At 40.4% G+C, this 22,681-nt stretch overlaps 1 protein-coding gene across 1 annotated transcript; it reads left to right on the top strand.

The window, feature by feature from the left end:
* Positions 1–19,479: 19,479 nt before the first annotated feature.
* LOC130997252 (metacaspase-1-like) lies at positions 19,480–22,278 on the top strand. Its single transcript, XM_057922517.1, has 5 exons — positions 19,480–20,055; positions 21,045–21,375; positions 21,450–21,570; positions 21,648–21,857; positions 21,933–22,278. Exons 1-5 carry the CDS (start codon positions 19,698–19,700, stop codon positions 21,990–21,992), a joined length of 1,080 nt encoding a protein of 359 aa, XP_057778500.1. The 5' UTR covers positions 19,480–19,697; the 3' UTR covers positions 21,993–22,278.
* Positions 22,279–22,681: the final 403 nt, after the last annotated feature.

Genomic DNA, 22,681 nt, shown 5'->3' with positions numbered 1-22,681 from the left:
TATCATTCTTGAAATTCTCTTTTCTCAAATTTTATAGTAGAGAAGAAGATGATCGATCTGACCCAAGGGATCCAACCCATTATTTGGGAGTTGGTATTATTCTACTTCATACTTGAAATTATATTATCTCAAATTTTGTAGCAGAGAAGAAGATGATTGAAGAATAACTTTTCTTTAAGAAAGAAATTTAGGTCAAATTTATCCACATCAAACCTAAATCTACATCATTTCATCTAGAGATGTCCAAACTAACCGAAACTGGTGGTTTCGACCCGGAACCGAACCGGTAGTCAATGGTTCGTGCCTAGAACCATTTACCACGGGTCGGCCCAAAACTGGAACCGCCGAAAGTAAGGCCGATTACAAGCCCAAATTTTGCAAATAATGAACCGACAGTTAATCGACAGGCCGAACCGTTGGTTTCGTAGGGGTGTAAGGGTGGCAGTTAACCATGCGAAACTCGCGATTTTTCTATTTTTAAAAAATATTTTTTTTTCAAATTTAAATTCAAAATTTCTCCCCCATTATTATCTATAAATTTCCCTCATCTCCCACCTTCATACTCACTCCAATTGTGTATTATTTGAATTATAACATGTTTACTTTGAATTCAATAAAAATGCAAATTTTATTATAGTAGTTTATGGTTATGATTTTATTTCGTTTATAGTTTTCAATAATTAAATTAAATGTAATGTAGTACATTATGTAATTTCAAAAGATAAATAGATACAACACTCAAGCTAAATATAAAAACTATATTAAAAAAATTAACAAAAAAAACAATAACTATTGCCCCATCCTCAAACAAACTAGTTACAGTTCACCCTTTTGGTGAATGAACTGCTGGTTCAGGCAAGGGACCGACAGTTTCTGACTCGTGGACAAGTCTAATTTCATCTATATTGGCAATTGTATTTGTATCTCATCTCCAGTTGCCAAATATGTTGCCGAAATTGACCGACGAGTTAAAATTGTCACTAAGCTCATATTTTTGGGCTTTAAAAGTGTTATTATTAAATGGGTTAAGTACCAAATTCCCCTCTATCGATGGCGTCCCTATCGCGTACAGGACCCTATAGTCAGGGTAAGCGTTGTTTACTACCTTAAAGTGGCAAAATCGAACCAATTTACCCCCCGCGTTTTAGCACAACCGTTAGAAAAATTATTTTTTTTATTTTTAATCGTAAATGACCCTATAGTCAAGGCCCCTATCTTTGTGTTTTCCAGCAACGATTCACATTCTGCGGCGGAGAAGGCCGCCGCGCAACCAGCCGTCGCCTCATCTCTCAATTCCGGCGAGCAGCAACGAAGGCTGTCGCCGCCTCTCACCCTGGTCTCCCTTTCCCTTTGTTCGGCCGGACAGTAGCTCCGAGCTATCGCCGACCGCCATGTCCTAGCCCCTGCCTCCTTATCTCACACTGCCTTCTCTCTCCTCTGTGTCCTTGACCCGGCAGTAGCGGGAGGAGCCGCAATACCGCACCCTCCCTTTCTCTCTCTCTCTCTCCCCTCCCCTGTGGCTTCGACGGACAGCAGCTGCTACGCGCCGTCGTCACCGCCGTGCACTAACCACTGCTTCGAATAGGGAGAGAGAGATGGAGCTTTGGGCGGTGGCTGACTCCGTTGGCTACTGCAGTCGTCGGAATGAGAGAGAGAGGCGACAACGTCTTGCGTCGCCAAGGAAGGAGACGGCGCACGGTTTACACAGCGTGAAATTGGTTCGATTTTGCCACGTTGAGGTAGTAAACAGCGTTTACCCTGACTATAGGGTCCTGTACGCGATAGGGACGCCATCGATAGGGGGAATTTGGTACTTAACCCTTATTAAATTGTAGCATGAACTTTGACCATGTGTTACTTTTTAGCCAGAACTTGAAGTATTATAAATATATCATGTACTTATTTTCGTTGTTCACTTAATAGTTCGAGCCTCAATTTTTGAAGCAACTAAAGTTTTTGTTGATTTTTCGGTACTTAGAAAAAAGTATTTGAGGTTGTTTGTTGTAACAACCCGCTCTTTTATTATATTTAAATCCAGTAATATGATATTATTATTTCATCTTTCAGTAAATCAAGCCCAGTAATTATTTATGATTTAAATTCAGCTTATGACCTTGGATTATATTCAATTAAGCAGGATTATTATTTTATTACCAAGTCAGTAGCTTCGCGTAAATAAAACCGCGATGAGAATTATTGAGTAAGCCAATAATTATTTCAGATTCATAACTGACTTAGCGAAGTCATGTTATTTATTAATCACAATAGAATTATTTTTCTATTTTTATTATTATTTCTTGAGTCGTGAATTTATTCCGGTTTATGAAGAATTAAATCTACGGATTTAATTTAGAATTTATTCTAGCTAAGAAAGGAAGCAGATATCGAGTAGTTTTATAAACACGCGATATTAACAAAACCCGGTAGTTGGATTTTTTTTAAAAAAAAGATGCAATACAATATTACAGATATAGAAATTCCAAGACAAGAATTATTGCTTCTGTTTATACTTCACTTTACAAACCCCTATTTTTCTATCTATCTACCAACATTAAAAAAAAATGGAATAGTGTATGTGTGTGAAGAAAATCTGCAGATATCCCTTAAGCATGCTCAAGCATGCTCAGCCATCTATTGACATTTTTTCTTTGACTCCAGCTCCACGCCTTTGAAATATTTTTTCTTCGACTCCAGCTCCAGCAGCATATTTGCAAAATTTTCACACCCAAACACCTTCATGTGGTTTCAGATTTCAGCAGCTATTAATCCTCATCTCATACCCATTCCATACTTAAACGTTTTCATCATTCTCTGCCAAAGAAATTTTCAAGTATCAGTTAATTCTTGCTTCATTCAACACCAACGAGCAGTTCATTCAACAACCAACACAAACATTCAAGGTATTAATTCTATCTCTAATATCCATTCCAATAAAGCATTCATACCAAAGCATGATCAGTTTTACAATGATAGAAAACCTTTGTAAGCATACTGAACTTAACAAAGTTACACTCCTTATAATGCAAACACCAACAATTCTTAGGCAAAGCAAGAACAGACTGCACTCTTTCACACTAGGAAAATAAGAATTTTAGAAGATGTACCCCTAGACTGCCTTTGTTCGTATGTTGCTAAGACAAATACAGTAAAACCCCAAACTCCAAATCACACGCCATTTTCTTAATAACGAAGAGACAAGACAAGAACTTAGCTTTAGACGACGAAGGACGCTGCCAGTTCAGTCGGGCTAAGAGACGTCGAGTGGGCGGCGACTACTGCCAGCTCTGAATTGGAGATGACGGCGCACCGAACCAAAGCTGTGGCGACTTCGCCGATTTCCGAAATCTGCCAGTGGTGGCGAATGAAACCCAGATACGGCAGTCTCGCCGGAAATCGCACGCCGAGGCGACGGACGGAGACACAGCATCCTTCACGCGGCGGCGTCGAACAGAGGGAGGCGATTTTCTGATTTTTGGAAAGCTAGGGCTTTTACTCCATTCTTCATTTGGGGATTTCGATTGAGAGGCAAATCGAGAGAGGGGGGAAGCCTGAGGAGGCAGGTGAACGCCGGCCACGCCGGCAACAGGTCGCTGGACTGCAGGAGACCGCGGCGGCAGCAGAAGCCTCGGCGTCGGCTGGAGGCGGAGCAAGAGGGAGACGAGTTTGAGAGAGAGCAGATCGCTTGAGAGAAGAGGAAGAAAGAAGGGCGCACGGATGGGCGCGAAGGCAGCCAGCGCCGGATTCCGGAGCCACGGCGGCGGAACTCCTCGGCGACGGCTGGATCGAGGATCGAGCGAGAGAGAGATGTTGGGCAGCAAATCGAGTGAAGAGAGGAAGGGGCGAGCAGCTCCTTGGGAGAGAGATGAGAGTGAGACAGCAAGGTGTGCCGCCCTCTGCCAGGCACGGCCGCGCCGGCAGCGGCGGCGGCGCCCGCCTCGGCTGGAGACGGATCGAGCGAGAGAGAGAGATGATGAGCGAGAGAGAGAGATGATGAGCAGTGAGAGAGAGATGATCGAGCTGAGAGAGAGAATTGAGAGAGTTTTAATTTTGATAATTGAGAGAGAGAGAGAGAGTGGCTGCTTTAATAAAAAGAAAAAGAAAGGGAGAGAACCGATAATTTAGAGAGAGAGAGGAGAATTGTCGGTAGTGAGTGAACCGAGAGTGAAGATTTATGGGGAGAATTTTTGGACTCTTTTATTGGGCCATCTTTTTATTTCTAACTGGGCCGAATTTATTTAATGTTCTTGGGCTGGAATTTATTTAATTCTATTGGGTCTGTTTCAGATTTGTTTAGTTCAACCCAGCTGTTAATTCGTCATTTGGGCCGATTAAAGTGTCTATTGGACTAAGATTAATTCTTTCCAGTCCACATTAATTATTACTTGGATTCCTATTATTTATTAATAATGGGTCTCGAATTTATATTACTTGGGCTCCTACGATTTAATTGATTAAGTCCAATGAAATTTATTTATTTAACCCAATAAGAATTATTATTTTAGGCTTCTTTATTAATCCTAATTATTTTAATTAGTGATTAATATTAAAATTTATTAATTATTTTAAGGATGATGATGGGCTCACTTATTGGGCTTCATGATTTTATTATCTTGGGCCTCATTTGTTGGGCTCTAGAAATTAATTGATGTTGGGCCTAATATTATTAATACACCGGGCTTCGAATTTATTCATTTGGGCTCGAATTAAATTCCTATTGGGCCTTGATTATTTTATTTAATTGGGCCTTCATAATTATTCTATTAAGTTTAATTAGAGAAGATTTTAAGACTTACTAATTATTAATTAGTAAGTGAATTAGATTATTTTAAGATGAGTAGATTATTAAAGATTAATAATCCGACCTCATAAGACGAGCTTTAATTCCTTAAATAGGATTAGCATCTCATAATTTAATTAAAGGAATATGAGTCATGCATAATCATTTCACGCATCCTCATTTATTGAGATTTTTCGAGAATTAGAATCTTATTTTATTTTCTCGGATTAAAGGTCAAGCACCAGAGTTAGAGCTAAACCGTGAGTCTGCTATTCAGGTAGGCTTTCTATGTATAAACTAAAATTATATATTAGAATTGTTAAGACTTTATGCTTATGAATTTAAATGATATTGTCAATGCCTAAATGCTTTATGTTTTATTATTAATTGCCTATCTGATGTTAATCGAATTCGGATTCTGGATGGGACCGCAAATCCCTTCGGAATTAGTGTACACCTTGTGATCGTGAGTCATCTAGCGGGTTGGCCGATCATAGTGTCCGTAGAGGGAGGCCTCCCTCTCGGCACGAGTTACTGATATGGTGATTAATGATATAAAATACCTGCGCGGGTTATTGATGAAAGAAATGATATTATGTTTGGTAAATACGAGTCTTTAAAGGAAAACCCTCGTATATTACTACTATTGAAAGGCTTGACAATAAAATATTATGCATGTATGTAAATTTCGGCAAGTGTCCACTAAGTACTTTTGTACTTAGCCCTGCATGTATTTTTAAATGTGCAGGTTGAGCTGTGATCGAGGATGTAGTGTGCAAGCGGAGCTTCTGTCAATCTAGGATGAGTACCTCAGAGTAGAGTATATGTCTTCATACATATATTCAAATTATTATTCCGCTGCAAACACTGATTTTACCAAGACATTATGTTATCTGTCAAAACAATATGTACTATTTAATAATGTACTCAAACTCGTTGAGTACCTCTTTTGGATAATATTATGTACGGTTCCTTTTGACCTTCGTTAAATTCTAGTTAATTTCAATTGTTTTCCTTATACAAGTCGAGTCATCAAGAAACCGAATATGCCCCTTTCTAAATCCCGCTCCTAAATTCCCTCCCTTAGTCGCGGTTTCCCCGAATTTGCTATCCTTAGCAAGTGCGGTCGTGACAGAATGGTATCAGAGCATTTCTTTTGCTCTGAGTACTACTCATTCCTTCTAAGTTGAGTCTAGATTAAGTAAGTTAATACACTTTTGAACTAGTTGACAAAAGCTTGGCACTACATCTCGTCACGCTCAACGGAGGTTATGGTAAGTACTTTCAAGTTTTAATTAAGTTAATTTCTTGTAATGTATGAAGCATGAATAAGTATGACTATTGTATGAATCACGAGAACTTAGAACTGTTAAGTTATATATGCTCACTCTCACGACGGAACATAGAAGAGAACTTAGGGAGATGCCTTAACTTTTTCTTCATGTTACGATGACATCGACAATGATGGTCGAAATAGAGAAAGAAGAATCACACGAAGGGTCGCATGATGAAACCACGAGCATGAAGATTGAACAGCATAACGAACGCCAATAGTACGTTGATGGCATGGGCATAACTTAAATATTCGAGTGTTTTTTTTCTACGATGAGATCTCGAATTAGCTTGGCCTTTTGAACTTATTTTGTTGAAACTTTTAGTGCTCGTTGCTAGATTTAAGAAAATATCATCATCACATAACAAGCCCTAAGTTCGGAAAACAACGACACTAGAACTATACGATAGTCGAATTGGTAATCTGTGATTAAGTATTAAGAACCTGTATGACTTGTGTAAATGCTAGATTTAGATGATGAGGTGTTTTTGCACGTTATGGTTATTGAACCGAACTTGTTTTCCGATTTTAGATATTTAGAACCTTATCGCCTTAAGTTACTTGTCGTGTGCTACTTTTGACGATAGAATTTCCTTTGTTAGATGGCGAGGACTGTTTTCACCCGACGACGACCACTGCCCCCATGGGCTAGTCCAGAGGAGGTCGAGCGGTCCTACCGCACCTATGCTCCATGTCACGGGGATAACCTCGGACAGTTCCTCGCAGGATTTCACAGACACTGGGTCGAGGCGAGTGCACACGGAGTATCAGGGTATGACGGTATCCAGAGGTTGATCTTACTGTTACCTTCCGAGTGGCAGGGATGGGCTAGACAGATTTCTGCCCACTACATCTTTCGCCGAGAAGATTACCACGACCTCATGGGAGACTTCCCTAGCTTTATTGCGGAGCTTCAGATCTGTTTCACTTTGTGGGGCCGTGCTCCTCTAGGGCCCTACATCCTTCCGGGAGACTACGTACAGGTGGGGACGCCTTTGCCAGCGGAGACACCCGCTACTGCCCCTGAGTCTCCGATGGCCTTGCCACGAGATTCTCCACCACGTGCCTCAGTTTTAGGGCGCCGTGGTAGGCACGATGACGAGGCAGGCCCTTCTCGTCCACGGGCTCGCAGGGATTTCCCATCGCCCCCTGACTCATCAGCCCAGGCTGCTACTCCTCCACCACCAATGATACCTACGGCAGAAGCAAGGCTTTCGACTGCCATGGCCAACGCTGACAGGGTCATGTCCAACCTGAGGGAGTTCATAGATAGGGGCAAAGCCCCTATGCAGGAGGATGATGGTACAATACCGTATGGTACGATGAGGAGTACTCATCCCGAGCCCGTGCCAACTCCAGCTCCGATCAAGCCTCGTGCCACGGCCAGGATCAGCACCAGAGACGATCCGATCCGTGAGATTGCGGACGATATCTTCCGCTCAGCCCAGATCATGCAGGAGACAGGCGAGGGCCAGGGAGAGACTCCGTTGCCCAGCTGGGAGCCGGGCGAGGATGAGGAGGAGGACCCCGAGGAGGATGAGGAGGAAGACCCCGAGGAGGATCCAGAAGAGGACCCCCTGGCGTCACCGAGGAACAGTCGTACCGCGACTCAGAGTTCACAGATTTGATAGTTTTAGCTTGTGAATGTACTCCGGAAACGATAATTCGTTCTAATGACTATGTTTTTATTTATGTTGTTTCTAGCTAGCATTAGTACAGAAATGTTGGTCTCTAGGACATTCCGCGAATAAAAACCCTTTTGTGATTGCTTAACTAGTAAGCCGATACATCATAGGGAGTACTAGATAGACTTTACTTACATTTTGGTTGACGATGTAAAAGCCCTCGATGAGGCAATTTTTCCATGATATATCTATATATGACCCTAGCATGGGCTTTCTGCGACGATCTCGTATATGTTTTATGTTTCTCTACGGTTCTTATTCTTCACGAGTCAGTTAAGAATGTAGTAACTTTGAATAATGTGACTCGTGTATGCAACAGATCCTGTTATATTTTGGAATTATGATAAGTTAAATTTGACAAACAGTTCTTTATTAATTACCTTAGAGATTCCTGTATAGAATGTATTAAAAAAGGTGTTTGTAATTTGCAGAATGCCGCCTAAACGAGGTCGCCCCCCTAGGAGAAACGTTAACAATGATGAAAATCGCGATGAAATACCTGAAGGGCGGCGAAACGATAGGGAACCTACCCCACCCCCTCCACCCCCTGCTAGAAGGACTGAAGAACTGTTTCTTCGACAGAATCCGCCCACATTCACTGGGACAGGCGACCCAGCCGAGGCCGAAGCTTGGATACGCGCCTTGGAGCGTATCTTCACCTTCCTACACTGCACAGAAGAAGAGCGACTCTCGTGTATGTCTTTCCAACTAGCCGGATCGGCTGACTTTTGGTGGGAAGCCCGCCGAAAGACTCTGACTCCCGAACAATGGGCAGCATACACTTGGGAAGACTTTAAGACGGGATTATATGATAAGTATATTCCCAAAAGCTACAGAAAGAAGAAGGAGGCTGAGTTCTATAGCCTGAAACAAGGGAAGAAGACGGTGACAGAGTATGACAGAGAGTTCTGCGATCTATCGCGTTATGCTCCACAACAGGTGGATACTGATGAGAAAATGGCAGAGAAATTTTGTGCCGGTCTGAGGCACGAGATTCGGATGACTCTAGCTAGTCATGGTGGACTCTCATACACTGAGTCTTTGAACAGGGCACTGGACATCGAAGCTGCGATGCCAGTAGAAAGGTTGGCTCCGCCACAGACTTCAGCGCCAGCCAACCCACCTGCACGCCCTCAGAACTTTAAAGGGAAGCGCAACTGGAACGACCATAGAGGAAATGAAAACCAGACTAACAAGAGGCCATGGCAAGGAAATGCGCCGTTTGGACAATATCAGCAACAAGGACAAGGGAAGCAACAGGGTCCTGCCCCAGCTGGGGGCAGCCAAAGACAAAATGAAGTTCCCCTTTGTCCAAAATGCCACAAACCACATCGTGGTGTCTGTAAGGCTGGAACTGACAGTTGCTACACGTGTGGCCAGAAGGGCCACTACTCGTCACAATGCCCCAACAAACAGCAGGGCGCGGCAATCAGGGCCACTTATGCCCAGCCCCTGCAAGCAGTTCAAGGGCAACACCAGCCCCGCCAACAACAGCCATACCAGCAGCAATACCAATACCAGCCCCGCCAACAACAGCCATACCAGCAGCAATACCAACACAAGCACCAACAGCGCCAACAGCAACAGAGGCGGCAGCAACCATTGCCGCAGCAGGCGAGAGCCTTTGCTCTCACCCAAAACCAGCCCGAGAAAAACCAGGGAAACCTGGCAGGTATGGGCAAGCTTAAAGGTTTTTCCATAATGATTCTGTTCGATACTGGTGCCTCGCATTCTTTTATATCTGCCCCTTGCGTAGATACCTTAGAAATCGAATCAGAACGAGCTAAGTGTGCCTTAAGAATCACTACACCCTCAGGAGAAAGATCTACCACCACACATGTTTGCTCGAACGTAGAATTTGAAATAGGAGAACTTAAGATGGTAGCGAACAATCTTAATATTCTGCTCATGTGGGACGTAGATATGATCTTAGGAATGGACTGGCTAGCTGAGAATCACGCCACCATCCTTTGTAGTGAACGAAAAATTTCTCTTCGACCACCTGGAAAGGAACCGACGGAATTTCACGGCATAGGTATGAAGAAAAGAGTACCAGTGATATCCGCATTACAAGCCAGAAAAGAGATGATGAAGGAAGGAAGCACAGCTTATCTCGTCTACCTAAACGGGGAAGCTAGTGAAGACAAGAAGGTGGAAGATGTGGCAATAGTACGAGACTTTCCAGAAGTTTTTCCTGAAATATTGCCAGGACTACCTCCAGACAGGCAACTAGATTTCACCATTGATCTAGAACCTGGATCTGCCCCAGTATCAAAGGCACCGTACAGGATGGCCCCAAAGGAACTACAAGAATTAAAGGTGCAACTACAGGAACTCTTGGACTTGGGTTTCATCAGACCCAGTGTCTCGCCTTGGGGAGCGCCTGTACTCTTTGTCAAAAAGAAAGATGGAACCATGAGAATGTGCATTGATTATCGAGAGTTGAACAAACTGACGCTTAAAAACAAATATCCTCTTCCCAGGATAGATGATTTGTTCGATCAACTCAAAGGAGCCAGTGTATTCTCAAAAATAGATTTAAGGTCTGGTTATCATCAACTGAAGATCAGACCAGAGGATATATCTAAGACCGCTTTCCGCACAAGATATGGTCACTATGAATTCATTGTCATGCCATTTGGTCTAACCAATGCACCGGCAGTATTCATGGACCTTATGAATCGAGTTTTCCATCCATACTTAGACAAATTTGTCTTAGTGTTTATAGATGATATCCTCATCTATTCTAAGAATGACCAAGAACATGAAAATCATTTGAGAATCATCCTGGAGACATTAAAGACGGAGAAGTTGTTCGCCAAATTCAGCAAGTGCGAATTTTGGCTGAAAGAAGTAATGTTTCTAGGGCACATCGTATCAGCAGATGGAATCAAGGTGGACCCCGCCAAGGTGCAAGCAGTGCGCGAGTGGAAATCACCAACCACACCTAATGAAATCCGAAGTTTCTTAGGTTTGGCAGGATACTACCGGAGATTCATCGAAGGATTCTCTAAAATAGCGAGACCAATGACGCAATTACTTCGCAAAGGAATCAAGTATAAGTGGAACGAAGAGTGTGAAGCCAGCTTCCAAGAGCTGAAGAAGAAATTGACAACTGCACCAGTGCTAGCAGTTCCAGCAGCCGATAAAGAATACGTGATCTTCACAGACGCGTCCAAAAATGGGCTAGGTTGTGTGTTGATGCAAGAAGGAAAGGTCATTGCCTACGCCTCGCGACAACTAAGGCCACATGAATTGAACTACCCCACTCATGATCTGGAACTGGCAGCAATTGTGCACGCTTTGAAAATTTGGAGACACCATCTATACGGAGTTAGATGTGAAATCTTCACTGATCACAAAAGCCTTAAGTATTTTTTCGAGCAAAAAGACTTGAATATGAGACAGAGGAGATGGCTCGAGCTCGTGAAGGATTACGACTGCGGTATCAACTACCACCCGGGAAAAGCTAATGTAGTAGCTGATGCTTTAAGTCGTAAAACTCAATCCGAGTTAGGACTTCTTCTCACTCAAGAGGACACGCTTGTAAGGGATTTTGACAAATTGAAGATAGAAGTGGTTCAGCCACCGGCAACGACAAGAGCAATTATTGCAACTCTAGTAGCCGTCCCAGACCTCAGAGAAAGGATCGTCAGTGCCCAGAGAGCGGATGAGAGCTTGGAAAAAGTTCGTCTCAAGATCCGAACAGGCACGCCAGGAGGCTACCAAGAGGCAACGGATAACGCAGTTCTTTTTGAAGGAAGATTGTGTGTTCCCCATAACGAGGAACTCAGAAACGAGATCATGAGTGAAGCTCATGACACGCCCTATACCGCTCATCCCGGAAGTACCAAAATGTACCAAGATCTAAAACAGAAGTTTTGGTGGGACGGGATGAAACGAGATATAGCCTCGTTTGTAGAGCGTTGCCTTGCATGCCAGCAAGTGAAAGCTTTACATCAACGACCATATGGGAAATTACAGCCATTGGAAATCCCAGAATGGAAGTGGGAGCACATAGCGATGGATTTCGTGACGGGTTTACCCAAGACAAATAGGGGCAACACAGCTATTTGGGTAATAGTAGACCGTCTCACGAAGAGCGCTCATTTTATACCGATTCCAATTACCCATGGATCGGAAAAACTAGCCCAACTGTACATTCGTGAGATTGTACGGCTACATGGAATACCAATATCCATTACTTCAGATAGAGATTCAAAATTTACTTCTAGATTTTGGATCAGTTTACAGAAAGTGTTGGGAACGAGATTAAACTTTAGCACCGCCTTTCACCCTCAAACAGATGGACAATCAGAAAGGACAATTCAGACCCTTGAAGATATGTTGAGGACAGTGGTGCTAGACCGAGGAGGAAGTTGGGAATCAGTGCTGCCGTTAATCGAATTCGCCTACAACAATAGTTACCAGGCAACCATTGATATGGCACCTTATGAAGCGCTGTATGGAAGGAAGTGTAGATCACCACTTTACTGGGATGAAGTGGGTGAAAGAAAGATCCTTGGGCCAGATGCAGTAAGCGAGATGATTGAGACCATCCGCCAGATTAGAGCAAGAATTAAAGAGGCCCAGGACAGACAGAAGTCTTATGCTGATACCCGACGAACTGAACTACAATTTCAGATTGGAGACAAGGTTTTCCTTAAAATATCACCCTCGAAAGGGATCGTTAGATTCGGTGTTAAGGGTAAGTTGAGACCCCGTTTTGTAGGACCTTATGAGATCCTTGAAAGAATAGGTCCCGTAGCGTATAGGTTGGCACTGCCACCTAGCTTTGGAAACGTCCACAATGTATTCCACGTGTCACAGCTGAGACGGTACGTGTTTGACCCCAAACACGTGATTCACCAAGATGAAATGATTCTTAACCCAGACTTGACGTACGAAGAAAAACCTGAAGCCATTTTGGACCGAAAGGTGCAAGAGTTGAGGAATAAATCAATCGCGTCAGTCAAAATACTGTGGAAACACCATGGACCGGAAGAAGCAACGTGGGAACTTGAGGACCAGATGAAAGAAAAATACCCAGAACTTTTCACATAGGTATGCAAATTTCGGGACGAAATTTTTGTTAAGAGGGGTAGTATGTAACAACCCGCTCTTTTATTATATTTAAATCCAGTAATATGATATTATTATTTCATCTTTCAGTAAATCAAGCCCAGTAATTATTTATGATTTAAATTCAGCTTATGACCTTGGATTATATTCAATTAAGCAGGATTATTATTTTATTACCAAGTCAGTAGCTTCGCGTAAATAAAACCGCGATGAGAATTATTGAGTAAGCCAATAATTATTTCAGATTCATAACTGACTTAGCGAAGTCATGTTATTTATTAATCACAATAGAATTATTTTTCTATTTTTATTATTATTTCTTGAGTCGTGAATTTATTCCGGTTTATGAAGAATTAAATCTACGGATTTAATTTAGAATTTATTCTAGCTAAGAAAGGAAGCAGATATCGAGTAGTTTTATAAACACGCGATATTAACAAAACCCGGTAGTTGGATTTTATTTAAAAAAAAGATGCAATACAATATTACAGATATAGAAATTCCAAGACAAGAATTATTGCTTCTGTTTATACTTCACTTTACAAACCCCTATTTTTCTATCTATCTACCAACATTAAAAAAAAATGGAATAGTGTATGTGTGTGAAGAAAATCTGCAGATATCCCTTAAGCATGCTCAAGCATGCTCAGCCATCTATTGACATTTTTTCTTTGACTCCAGCTCCACGCCTTTGAAATATTTTTCTTTGACTCCAGCTCCAGCAGCATATTTGCAAAATTTTCACACCCAAACACCTTCATGTGGTTTCAGATTTCAGCAGCTATTAATCCTCATCTCATACCCATTCCATACTTAAACGTTTTCATCATTCTCTGCCAAAGAAATTTTCAAGTATCAGTTAATTCTTGCTTCATTCAACACCAACGAGCAGTTCATTCAACAACCAACACAAACATTCAAGGTATTAATTCTATCTCTAATATCCATTCCAATAAAGCATTCATACCAAAGCATGATCAGTTTTACAATGATAGAAAACCTTTGTAAGCATACTGAACTTAACAAAGTTACACTCCTTATAATGCAAACACCAACAATTCTTAGGCAAAGCAAGAACAGACTGCACTCTTTCACACTAGGAAAATAAGAATTTTAGAAGATGTACCCCTAGACTGCCTTTGTTCGTATGTTGCTAAGACAAATACAGTAAAACCCCAAACTCCAAATCACACGCCATTTTCTTAATAACGAAGAGACAAGACAAGAACTTAGCTTTAGACGACGAAGGACGCTGCCAGTTCAGTCGGGCTAAGAGACGTCGAGTGGGCGGCGACTACTGCCAGCTCTGAATTGGAGATGACGGCGCACCGAACCAAAGCTGTGGCGACTTCGCCGATTTCCGAAATCTGCCAGTGGTGGCGAATGAAACCCAGATACGGCAGTCTCGCCGGAAATCGCACGCCGAGGCGACGGACGGAGACACAGCATCCTTCACGCGGCGGCGTCGAACAGAGGGAGGCGATTTTCTGATTTTTGGAAAGCTAGGGCTTTTACTCCATTCTTCATTTGGGGATTTCGATTGAGAGGCAAATCGAGAGAGGGGGGAAGCCTGAGGAGGCAGGTGAACGCCGGCCACGCCGGCAACAGGTCGCTGGACTGCAGGAGACCGCGGCGGCAGCAGAAGCCTCGGCGTCGGCTGGAGGCGGAGCAAGAGGGAGACGAGTTTGAGAGAGAGCAGATCGCTTGAGAGAAGAGGAAGAAAGAAGGGCGCACGGATGGGCGCGAAGGCAGCCAGCGCCGGATTCCGGAGCCACGGCGGCGGAACTCCTCGGCGACGGCTGGATCGAGGATCGAGCGAGAGAGAGATGTTGGGCAGCAAATCGAGTGAAGAGAGGAAGGGGCGAGCAGCTCCTTGGGAGAGAGATGAGAGTGAGACAGCAAGGTGTGCCGCCCTCTGCCAGGCACGGCCGCGCCGGCAGCGGCGGCGGCGCCCGCCTCGGCTGGAGACGGATCGAGCGAGAGAGAGAGATGATGAGCGAGAGAGAGAGATGATGAGCAGTGAGAGAGAGATGATCGAGCTGAGAGAGAGAATTGAGAGAGTTTTAATTTTGATAATTGAGAGAGAGAGAGAGAGTGGCTGCTTTAATAAAAAGAAAAAGAAAGGGAGAGAACCGATAATTTAGAGAGAGAGAGGAGAATTGTCGGTAGTGAGTGAACCGAGAGTGAAGATTTATGGGGAGAATTTTTGGACTCTTTTATTGGGCCATCTTTTTATTTCTAACTGGGCCGAATTTATTTAATGTTCTTGGGCTGGAATTTATTTAATTCTATTGGGCCTGTTTCAGATTTGTTTAGTTCAACCCAGCTGTTAATTCGTCATTTGGGCCGATTAAAGTGTCTATTGGACTAAGATTAATTCTTTCCAGTCCACATTAATTATTACTTGGATTCCTATTATTTATTAATAATGGGTCTCGAATTTATATTACTTGGGCTCCTACGATTTAATTGATTAAGTCCAATGAAATTTATTTATTTAACCCAATAAGAATTATTATTTTAGGCTTCTTTATTAATCCTAATTATTTTAATTAGTGATTAATATTAAAATTTATTAATTATTTTAAGGATGATGATGGGCTCACTTATTGGGCTTCATGATTTTATTATCTTGGGCCTCATTTGTTGGGCTCTAGAAATTAATTGATGTTGGGCCTAATATTATTAATACACCGGGCTTCGAATTTATTCATTTGGGCTCGAATTAAATTCCTATTGGGCCTTGATTATTTTATTTAATTGGGCCTTCATAATTATTCTATTAAGTTTAATTAGAGAAGATTTTAAGACTTACTAATTATTAATTAGTAAGTGAATTAGATTATTTTAAGATGAGTAGATTATTAAAGATTAATAATCCGACCTCATAAGACGAGCTTTAATTCCTTAAATAGGATTAGCATCTCATAATTTAATTAAAGGAATATGAGTCATGCATAATCATTTCACGCATCCTCATTTATTGAGATTTTTCGAGAATTAGAATCTTATTTTATTTTCTCGGATTAAAGGTCAAGCACCAGAGTTAGAGCTAAACCGTGAGTCTGCTATTCAGGTAGGCTTTCTATGTATAAACTAAAATTATATATTAGAATTGTTAAGACTTTATGCTTATGAATTTAAATGATATTGTCAATGCCTAAATGCTTTATGTTTTATTATTAATTGCCTATCTGATGTTAATCGAATTCGGATTCTGGATGGGACCGCAAATCCCTTCGGAATTAGTGTACACCTTGTGATCGTGAGTCATCTAGCGGGTTGGCCGATCATAGTGTCCGTAGAGGGAGGCCTCCCTCTCGGCACGAGTTACTGATATGGTGATTAATGATATAAAATACCTGCGCGGGTTATTGATGAAAGAAATGATATTATGTTTGGTAAATACGAGTCTTTAAAGGAAAACCCTCGTATATTACTACTATTGAAAGGCTTGACAATAAAATATTATGCATGTATGTAAATTTCGGCAAGTGTCCACTAAGTACTTTTGTACTTAGCCCTGCATGTATTTTTAAATGTGCAGGTTGAGCTGTGATCGAGGATGTAGTGTGCAAGCGGAGCTTCTGTCAATCTAGGATGAGTACCTCAGAATAGAGTATATGTCTTCATACATATATTCAAATTATTATTCCGCTGCAAACACTGATTTTACCAAGACATTATGTTATCTGTCAAAACAATATGTACTATTTAATAATGTACTCAAACTCGTTGAGTACCTCTTTTGGATAATATTATGTACGGTTCCTTTTGACCTTCGTTAAATTCTAGTTAATTTCAATTGTTTTCCTTATACAAGTCGAGTCATCAAGAAACCGAATATGCCCCTTTCTAAATCCCGCTCCTAAATTCCCTCCCTTAGTCGCGGTTTCCCCGAATTTGCTATCCTTAGCAAGTGCGGTCGTGACATTTGTAGGCATATCAATTATTTTGATGTATGTTTCTTCAAGACACACATGACACATCAGCTTCAATTAGTTGAAAAAATTTACCTTGATTTATTGAACAACAAAAATAATTACAGACTATATTTATACTATTTTTAAATTCAGATTAAAAAGTTACCATATTATTGCCTCTCTCCCTATGACACATTTTCTTATTTGAACGTCTCAATTCAATAAGTCATTTTCTAAAATGAAAAATTAATACATAACAAATATTCCCACTCATATTTACACCAAATATCATGGTGACCCACAAATAATTATCACTTTTTTTACTTAAAAAGATATCTTTATTCTCTCTGCTACTTTTTTGACAAATATATACTTATAAAAATTATTATTAGACTATAGACAAACGTATTTTCTTTAATTTTAGATGGATTAATGTCACAACCTATGGAAACAAATTACACCACCTCTAGAAGAAATGCAAGCTATCGTATATGATTAGATTACAAATGCACGTATCCAACAAAAGCTTGAAAAGTTAAGCAATAGGACATGGGGAAACCTCCTCCTAAATTTCTTTATATATAATAACTAGTGTATAATCCGTCGAAATTCAACGAGACTTTAAATTATACTCCCTCATTTCGACGGGACTTTAAATTATACTTCCTCCTGCTATATCGTTCCACATTTTAATTAATTTAACTTGATGTAATAAAGTTTATATTATATTAATTTAAACTATATTCATCAATTAAATACTCCCTCCGTCGGCCAAGAGTATGTCACAATTGCGATTTTGAGTTCGCAAAGAGTATGTCACTTTCATTTTTAGGATATGATCCCACATCTTTTCTTTATATTATTTACAAAAAACCCACCTCTTATTCAATTTCAACCACTCATGCATTTCAAATAATGGTAAGACCTTTTCTCCATTACATAAAAATTACCAACCATTTTATTAAATATTGTGCCCAACCAAAGTGCCATGCTCTTGGCGGACGAAGTGAGTATTAACTTTTTGCTAGAATAATAAAAATATTATTTTATATAAATTTTGTACAATTTTTCTATATTGACCGACAAGAATTAATTTAAGATCCCATATATCATCTAAGCATCATCTCATCTCAACTCAACTCTAAAAGACCAGATGATAATCAAGAACTCGAAAGACGATATCTGACTTTTGAATGCCATACTTTTGAGCATTATCTCATGTGGACCTTGAAATACTATACCTGACTCGTCAATTGTTTGAACATCACTATTTGATGCTTTAAATATCATAACTCACTTCTAAACATCATTTTCATTAGGAGCTTAAAAGACCAGGGCTGACTTGTGAGATTATACTGAAGCCTGTTGAAAAATCATAACAGGCTTTTGTGCATCATCTCATTTGGACCTTAAAATACCATAATTGAGTTTCAAGCATTATTTCGTTTGGAGTTTGAAAGAATAGAACGGTTCATGAGCATCTTGTTTGAAGTTTTTAAAAGATCATAACTAAAGTTGTGAGTATCTTCTCGTCTGATCGAGATGTTAGGTTCAAATTATATCATATCAATTTATTTAGTATTTTAATTGGTAATTTTTCATTAAAAATCAACGTGTAATCCAAATTTTAATTAAAAAAATGTGCAAAATATCTTATTTTATGACTAAGTTAAAATGGAGAAATAATTTATTTAATCACAGGTATTTATTTTTAAAGATAAAATTAAATAATTTTTTATTCAATTAAATAAATTTGATCAATTTAAATTGATTAAGTAATTCAAATTATATTAACCTCAATCAATTTTTGGTTTAGAGAGTAAGAACATCCTTTTATATAGGTTTTATTTTGGTAAAAATCAATATTATGTGAGATGAGAAGATTTAGATAAATAAGAATGAATAACTATGAAAATGTTTGGAGAATTAGGATAAATAAAAATACAAAAATATGGTAATGCACATATGTCGCCGAAATTGACCGACGAGTTAAAATTGTCACTAAGCTCATATTTTTGGGCTTCAAAAGGGTTATTATTAAATTGTAGCATGAACTTTGACCACATGTTACTTTTTAGTTTTTAGCCAGAACTTGAAGTATTATAAATATATCATGTACTTATTTTCGTTGTTCACTTAATAGTTCGAGCCTCAATTTTTGAGCAACTGAAGTTTTTGTTGATTTTTCAGTACTTAGAAAAAAAGTATTTGAGGTTGTTTGTAGGCATATCAATGATTTTGATGTATGTTTCTTCAAGACACACATGACACATCAGCTTCAATTAGTTGAAAAAAATTTCCTTGATTTATTGAACAACAAAAATAAATACAGACTATATTTATACTATTTTTAAATTCAGATTAAAAGTTACAATAGTATTGCCTCTGTCCCTATGCCACATTTACGTATTTGAATGTCTCAATTCAATAAGTCATTTTCTAAAATGAAAAATCAATACATAACAAATATTTCCACTCATATTTACACAAAATATCATGGTGACCCACAAATAATTATCTCTTTTTTTACTTAAAAATATATCTTTATTTTCTCTTCTACTTTTTTGACAAATATATCCTTATAAAATTTTTTATTAGACTATAGATAAACGTATTTTCTTTAATTTTAGATGGATTAATGTCACAACCTATGGAAACAAATTAAACCACCTATAGAAGAAATGCAAGCTATCGTATATGATTAGATTAAAAGAATTACACAAATGCACGTATCGAAGAAAAGCTTGAAAAGTTAAGCAATAGGACATTGGGAAACCTCCTCCTAAATTTCTTTATATATAATAATTTCCCTCCTTTGATCATCCTTCCACCAACTCCAATTCCTCAACCGCGCAGTTGACCTCTTCCTCTCAAGTCTCTTTCTCTCTCAAACAAAAATGTTGATGCTAGTGAACTGCTCCGGCTGCCATACGCCCCTCCAGCTGCCCACCGGCGCCACCTCAATCCGCTGCTCCTTGTGCCATGCCATCACCCGCATAGCTGACCCCCGCAGCGCCCCCCCTCCCCCTCCCTACGCCGCCACTTCCTCATCTTACAACAACTACTACCCACCTCCGCCGCCGGCCCCCTACAACCACTCGCCGCCCGGCGGGCAGAAGAAGGCCGTCATAATAGGGATCTCCTATCGGAACACAAAGAATGAACTCAAGGGATGCATCAATGATGCCAAATGTATGAAGTTTATGCTCGTCAACAGGTTCAAGTTCCCCGAATCCTCAATCCTCATGCTTACTGGTAATTTGTTTTTCTCTCTCTCTACATATTCTTGTTTCATTTTATATATCTTTCCATCTGTTCTTGATTTTGATTAGTATGAGTTTCCCTTTGACTTCTTGATGTCAACTTGCAAGAATGCATATTTATTTAAAATTGCTAATTGATATATATAAATTCAATAAAAAATTGCCAACATGTAGATATGGGTCAATATTTCAATGCAAATTCTAATCAAGGCAATCATAATTCATAAACACAACAGCAACTGTATAAATTGATTAGGCACACTAATTGTGTGGATGAAAGTTAATTACTTGCAAGCCAGGGTAATTAGCTAAAAGAGCATCTTTGCCTTTCATGTTGGAAAATTCTTTAGTTTGCTGTCTTGTATTCAGGGATTTTGTTATAATGTAATGATAGTTAGGCGTCTTTAACAAGAAAAAAGATTCAGAAGCGACTAGAGATGCATCTACTTTTTTGAAAATGTCGTTAGAGCATTTGATATTGCACTGTATGACAGTATGAGTTGATTGGTTTCTGGTAATTATCCATAAGCAGTGTATATCTTTTTTGACAAATTTAAAATGATGCCCCAAAGGTGATCATATAACTCGCTTTGACTGCTGTTGCACTAATTTATTGCTTGTAAAGCGTACTCTTGATTTTTCTAATTTATTGCTTGTAAAGCATACTCTTTGATTTTTAGTCTGTTAATTAATGGAGTACTTAAAACATTTTGAAATTTGACGGACGCCGGAATTTTTACATGACATGAAGGAAATGTCATGTTATGAGCAGCGGGCGTAATTTTAGAGGAAGAAAACAATGTTGTTTTTTAATATGAAACATAGAATTTAATTATCAAAAAAATAGTGTACTATAAGCTCATGCGCTTTTGGAGGGGTAATTGCGCTTAAAAATACACTATTTTTAGCAAATTCTGATTTTGCCCATAAGCTCCTATGGAAGTAAGTAGTAGTATATTTTATGGAAGTAATTTTTTTCAGACGAGGAAACGGATCCTTACAGAATCCCAACAAAACACAATATTAGGATGGCCATGTTTTGGCTCGTCAAAGGTTGTCAGTCAGGGGACTCACTGGTCTTCCATTTTTCTGGGCACGGCGCGCAGCAGCGGAACTACACGGGCGATGAGATCGACGGGTTCGACGAAACACTATGCCCTCTCGACTTCGAAACACAGGGGATGATCGTCGACAATGAGATCAATGCCAGCATCGTGAGGCCTCTTCCAGCCGGTGTGAAGCTGCACGCAATAATAGACGCATGTCACAGCGGCACCGTGCTTGATTTACCCTTTCTTTGCAGAATGGACAGGTTTGTTACTATATACATAGCAAGTAGAAAAGGATATATACTTACCACATCTCTCTCTCTCTCTCTCTCTGCAGAAGTGGAAGGTACGCATGGGAAGACCATCGTCCTCCATCAGGCGCGTGGAAAGGCACGAGCGGGGGAGAAGCCATATCCTTCAGTGGTTGTGACGATAATCAAACTTCTGCTGATACCGCTGTAAACTCGACTTCTTTTCTGTCAGTTCCAGTTAATAGATAAGATAATAAACTGATGCGAAATTGGGAACTGCGCAGGCTCTATCTAAGGTGACGTCTACAGGGGCAATGACCTATGCATTCATCCAAGCAATAGAGAAGGGGCAGGGAGCTACCTATGGGAGCATCTTGAATGCGATGAGGTCTACCATCCGGCAGACAAGCGAGGATCTAGTTGCCGGAGGGGGTGCTGTCACTACACTACTCACAATGCTCTTGACAGGGGGGAGCGGTGTTGGACTGAGACAGGTACGTACGAATGCACCAATGCCAATGCCTTATTGAAAATTACTACAACAGCCTAAATCACCATGTTGGATGCAGGAACCACAGCTTAGTTGTAATGAGCGATTTGATGTCTACATGAAACCATTTTCACTGTGACCACTCCAAACTGGGCAGTTTCTGGCATCTGATCGCTCAGCTCAGATGTAAACTTCTTCAACCTTTCTTAATTTCCTTTATTTATTGGACAGTGGCTCTCTTCAATCAACTCGAGCCTTTATTCTAAGAAATTGGTATCTATTATTACCAAGAAATTGGTATCTATTATAATTGTGGGACATTTTGTAACATAGCTTATGCAGGTTTATTGGAATATGCAACATAAATTTTCATTAAAGCCTATAGATGGATATAATATAAACATTGGAAAAGTTAGTTCATTCAAGGGCAAAGGTGCAGATACCCCCTGAACTCCACCCCCCTAGAGCTTTTAGCCCCCCATACTCGGTCAAAGCGCGTTGACCTCCCCATAGTCTCGGAAAAAGGGTGCAAAAAACACCCCGCCCCCAAACGGCTGTTTAACGCCGTTTTTCCCATTTTTTTTTTGTTTTTTTTAGTCCCTGTGGGCCCCACCCCAACCGCAGGAGCACGGCGTGTCGACGCAGGGCCCCGGGAGAGTCTTCGCCGGAGGTGTTCGAAGATGAAGTCACGCTGCCGCCGCCGTCGCCTCCCCAACACAAAACCCTGCCGCTGGCCTCAACAACTCCACAGGAAAATCGGAGAAGCCCCAAATCGACGAACCCTAGAAAGTCTTAATTCCCCAATATCAGCTGTCAAATCGGCCTCGC

Source organism: Salvia miltiorrhiza, chromosome 8 (genome assembly GCF_028751815.1).
Source record: "Salvia miltiorrhiza cultivar Shanhuang (shh) chromosome 8, IMPLAD_Smil_shh, whole genome shotgun sequence".
Classification (NCBI taxonomy): Eukaryota; Viridiplantae; Streptophyta; class Magnoliopsida; order Lamiales; family Lamiaceae; genus Salvia; species Salvia miltiorrhiza.
The sequence above is the reverse complement of the archived record's forward strand: the minus strand, read 5'-3'. Positions and strand labels throughout refer to the sequence as shown.

What these genes read in the sequence shown, in the direction of transcription:
- LOC130997252 (XM_057922517.1), top strand. Translation starts at nt 19,698, where the DNA reads ATGTTGATGCTAGTGAACTGCTCCGGCTGCCATACGCCCCTCCAGCTG. An exon ending in CTCAATCCTCATGCTTACTG is followed by an intron (nt 20,056 to 21,044) that starts GTAATTTGTTTT and finishes AATTTTTTTCAG; the next exon opens with ACGAGGAAACGGATCCTTAC. An exon ending in GCGGTGTTGGACTGAGACAG is followed by an intron (nt 21,858 to 21,932) that starts GTACGTACGAAT and finishes TGTTGGATGCAG; the next exon opens with GAACCACAGCTTAGTTGTAA.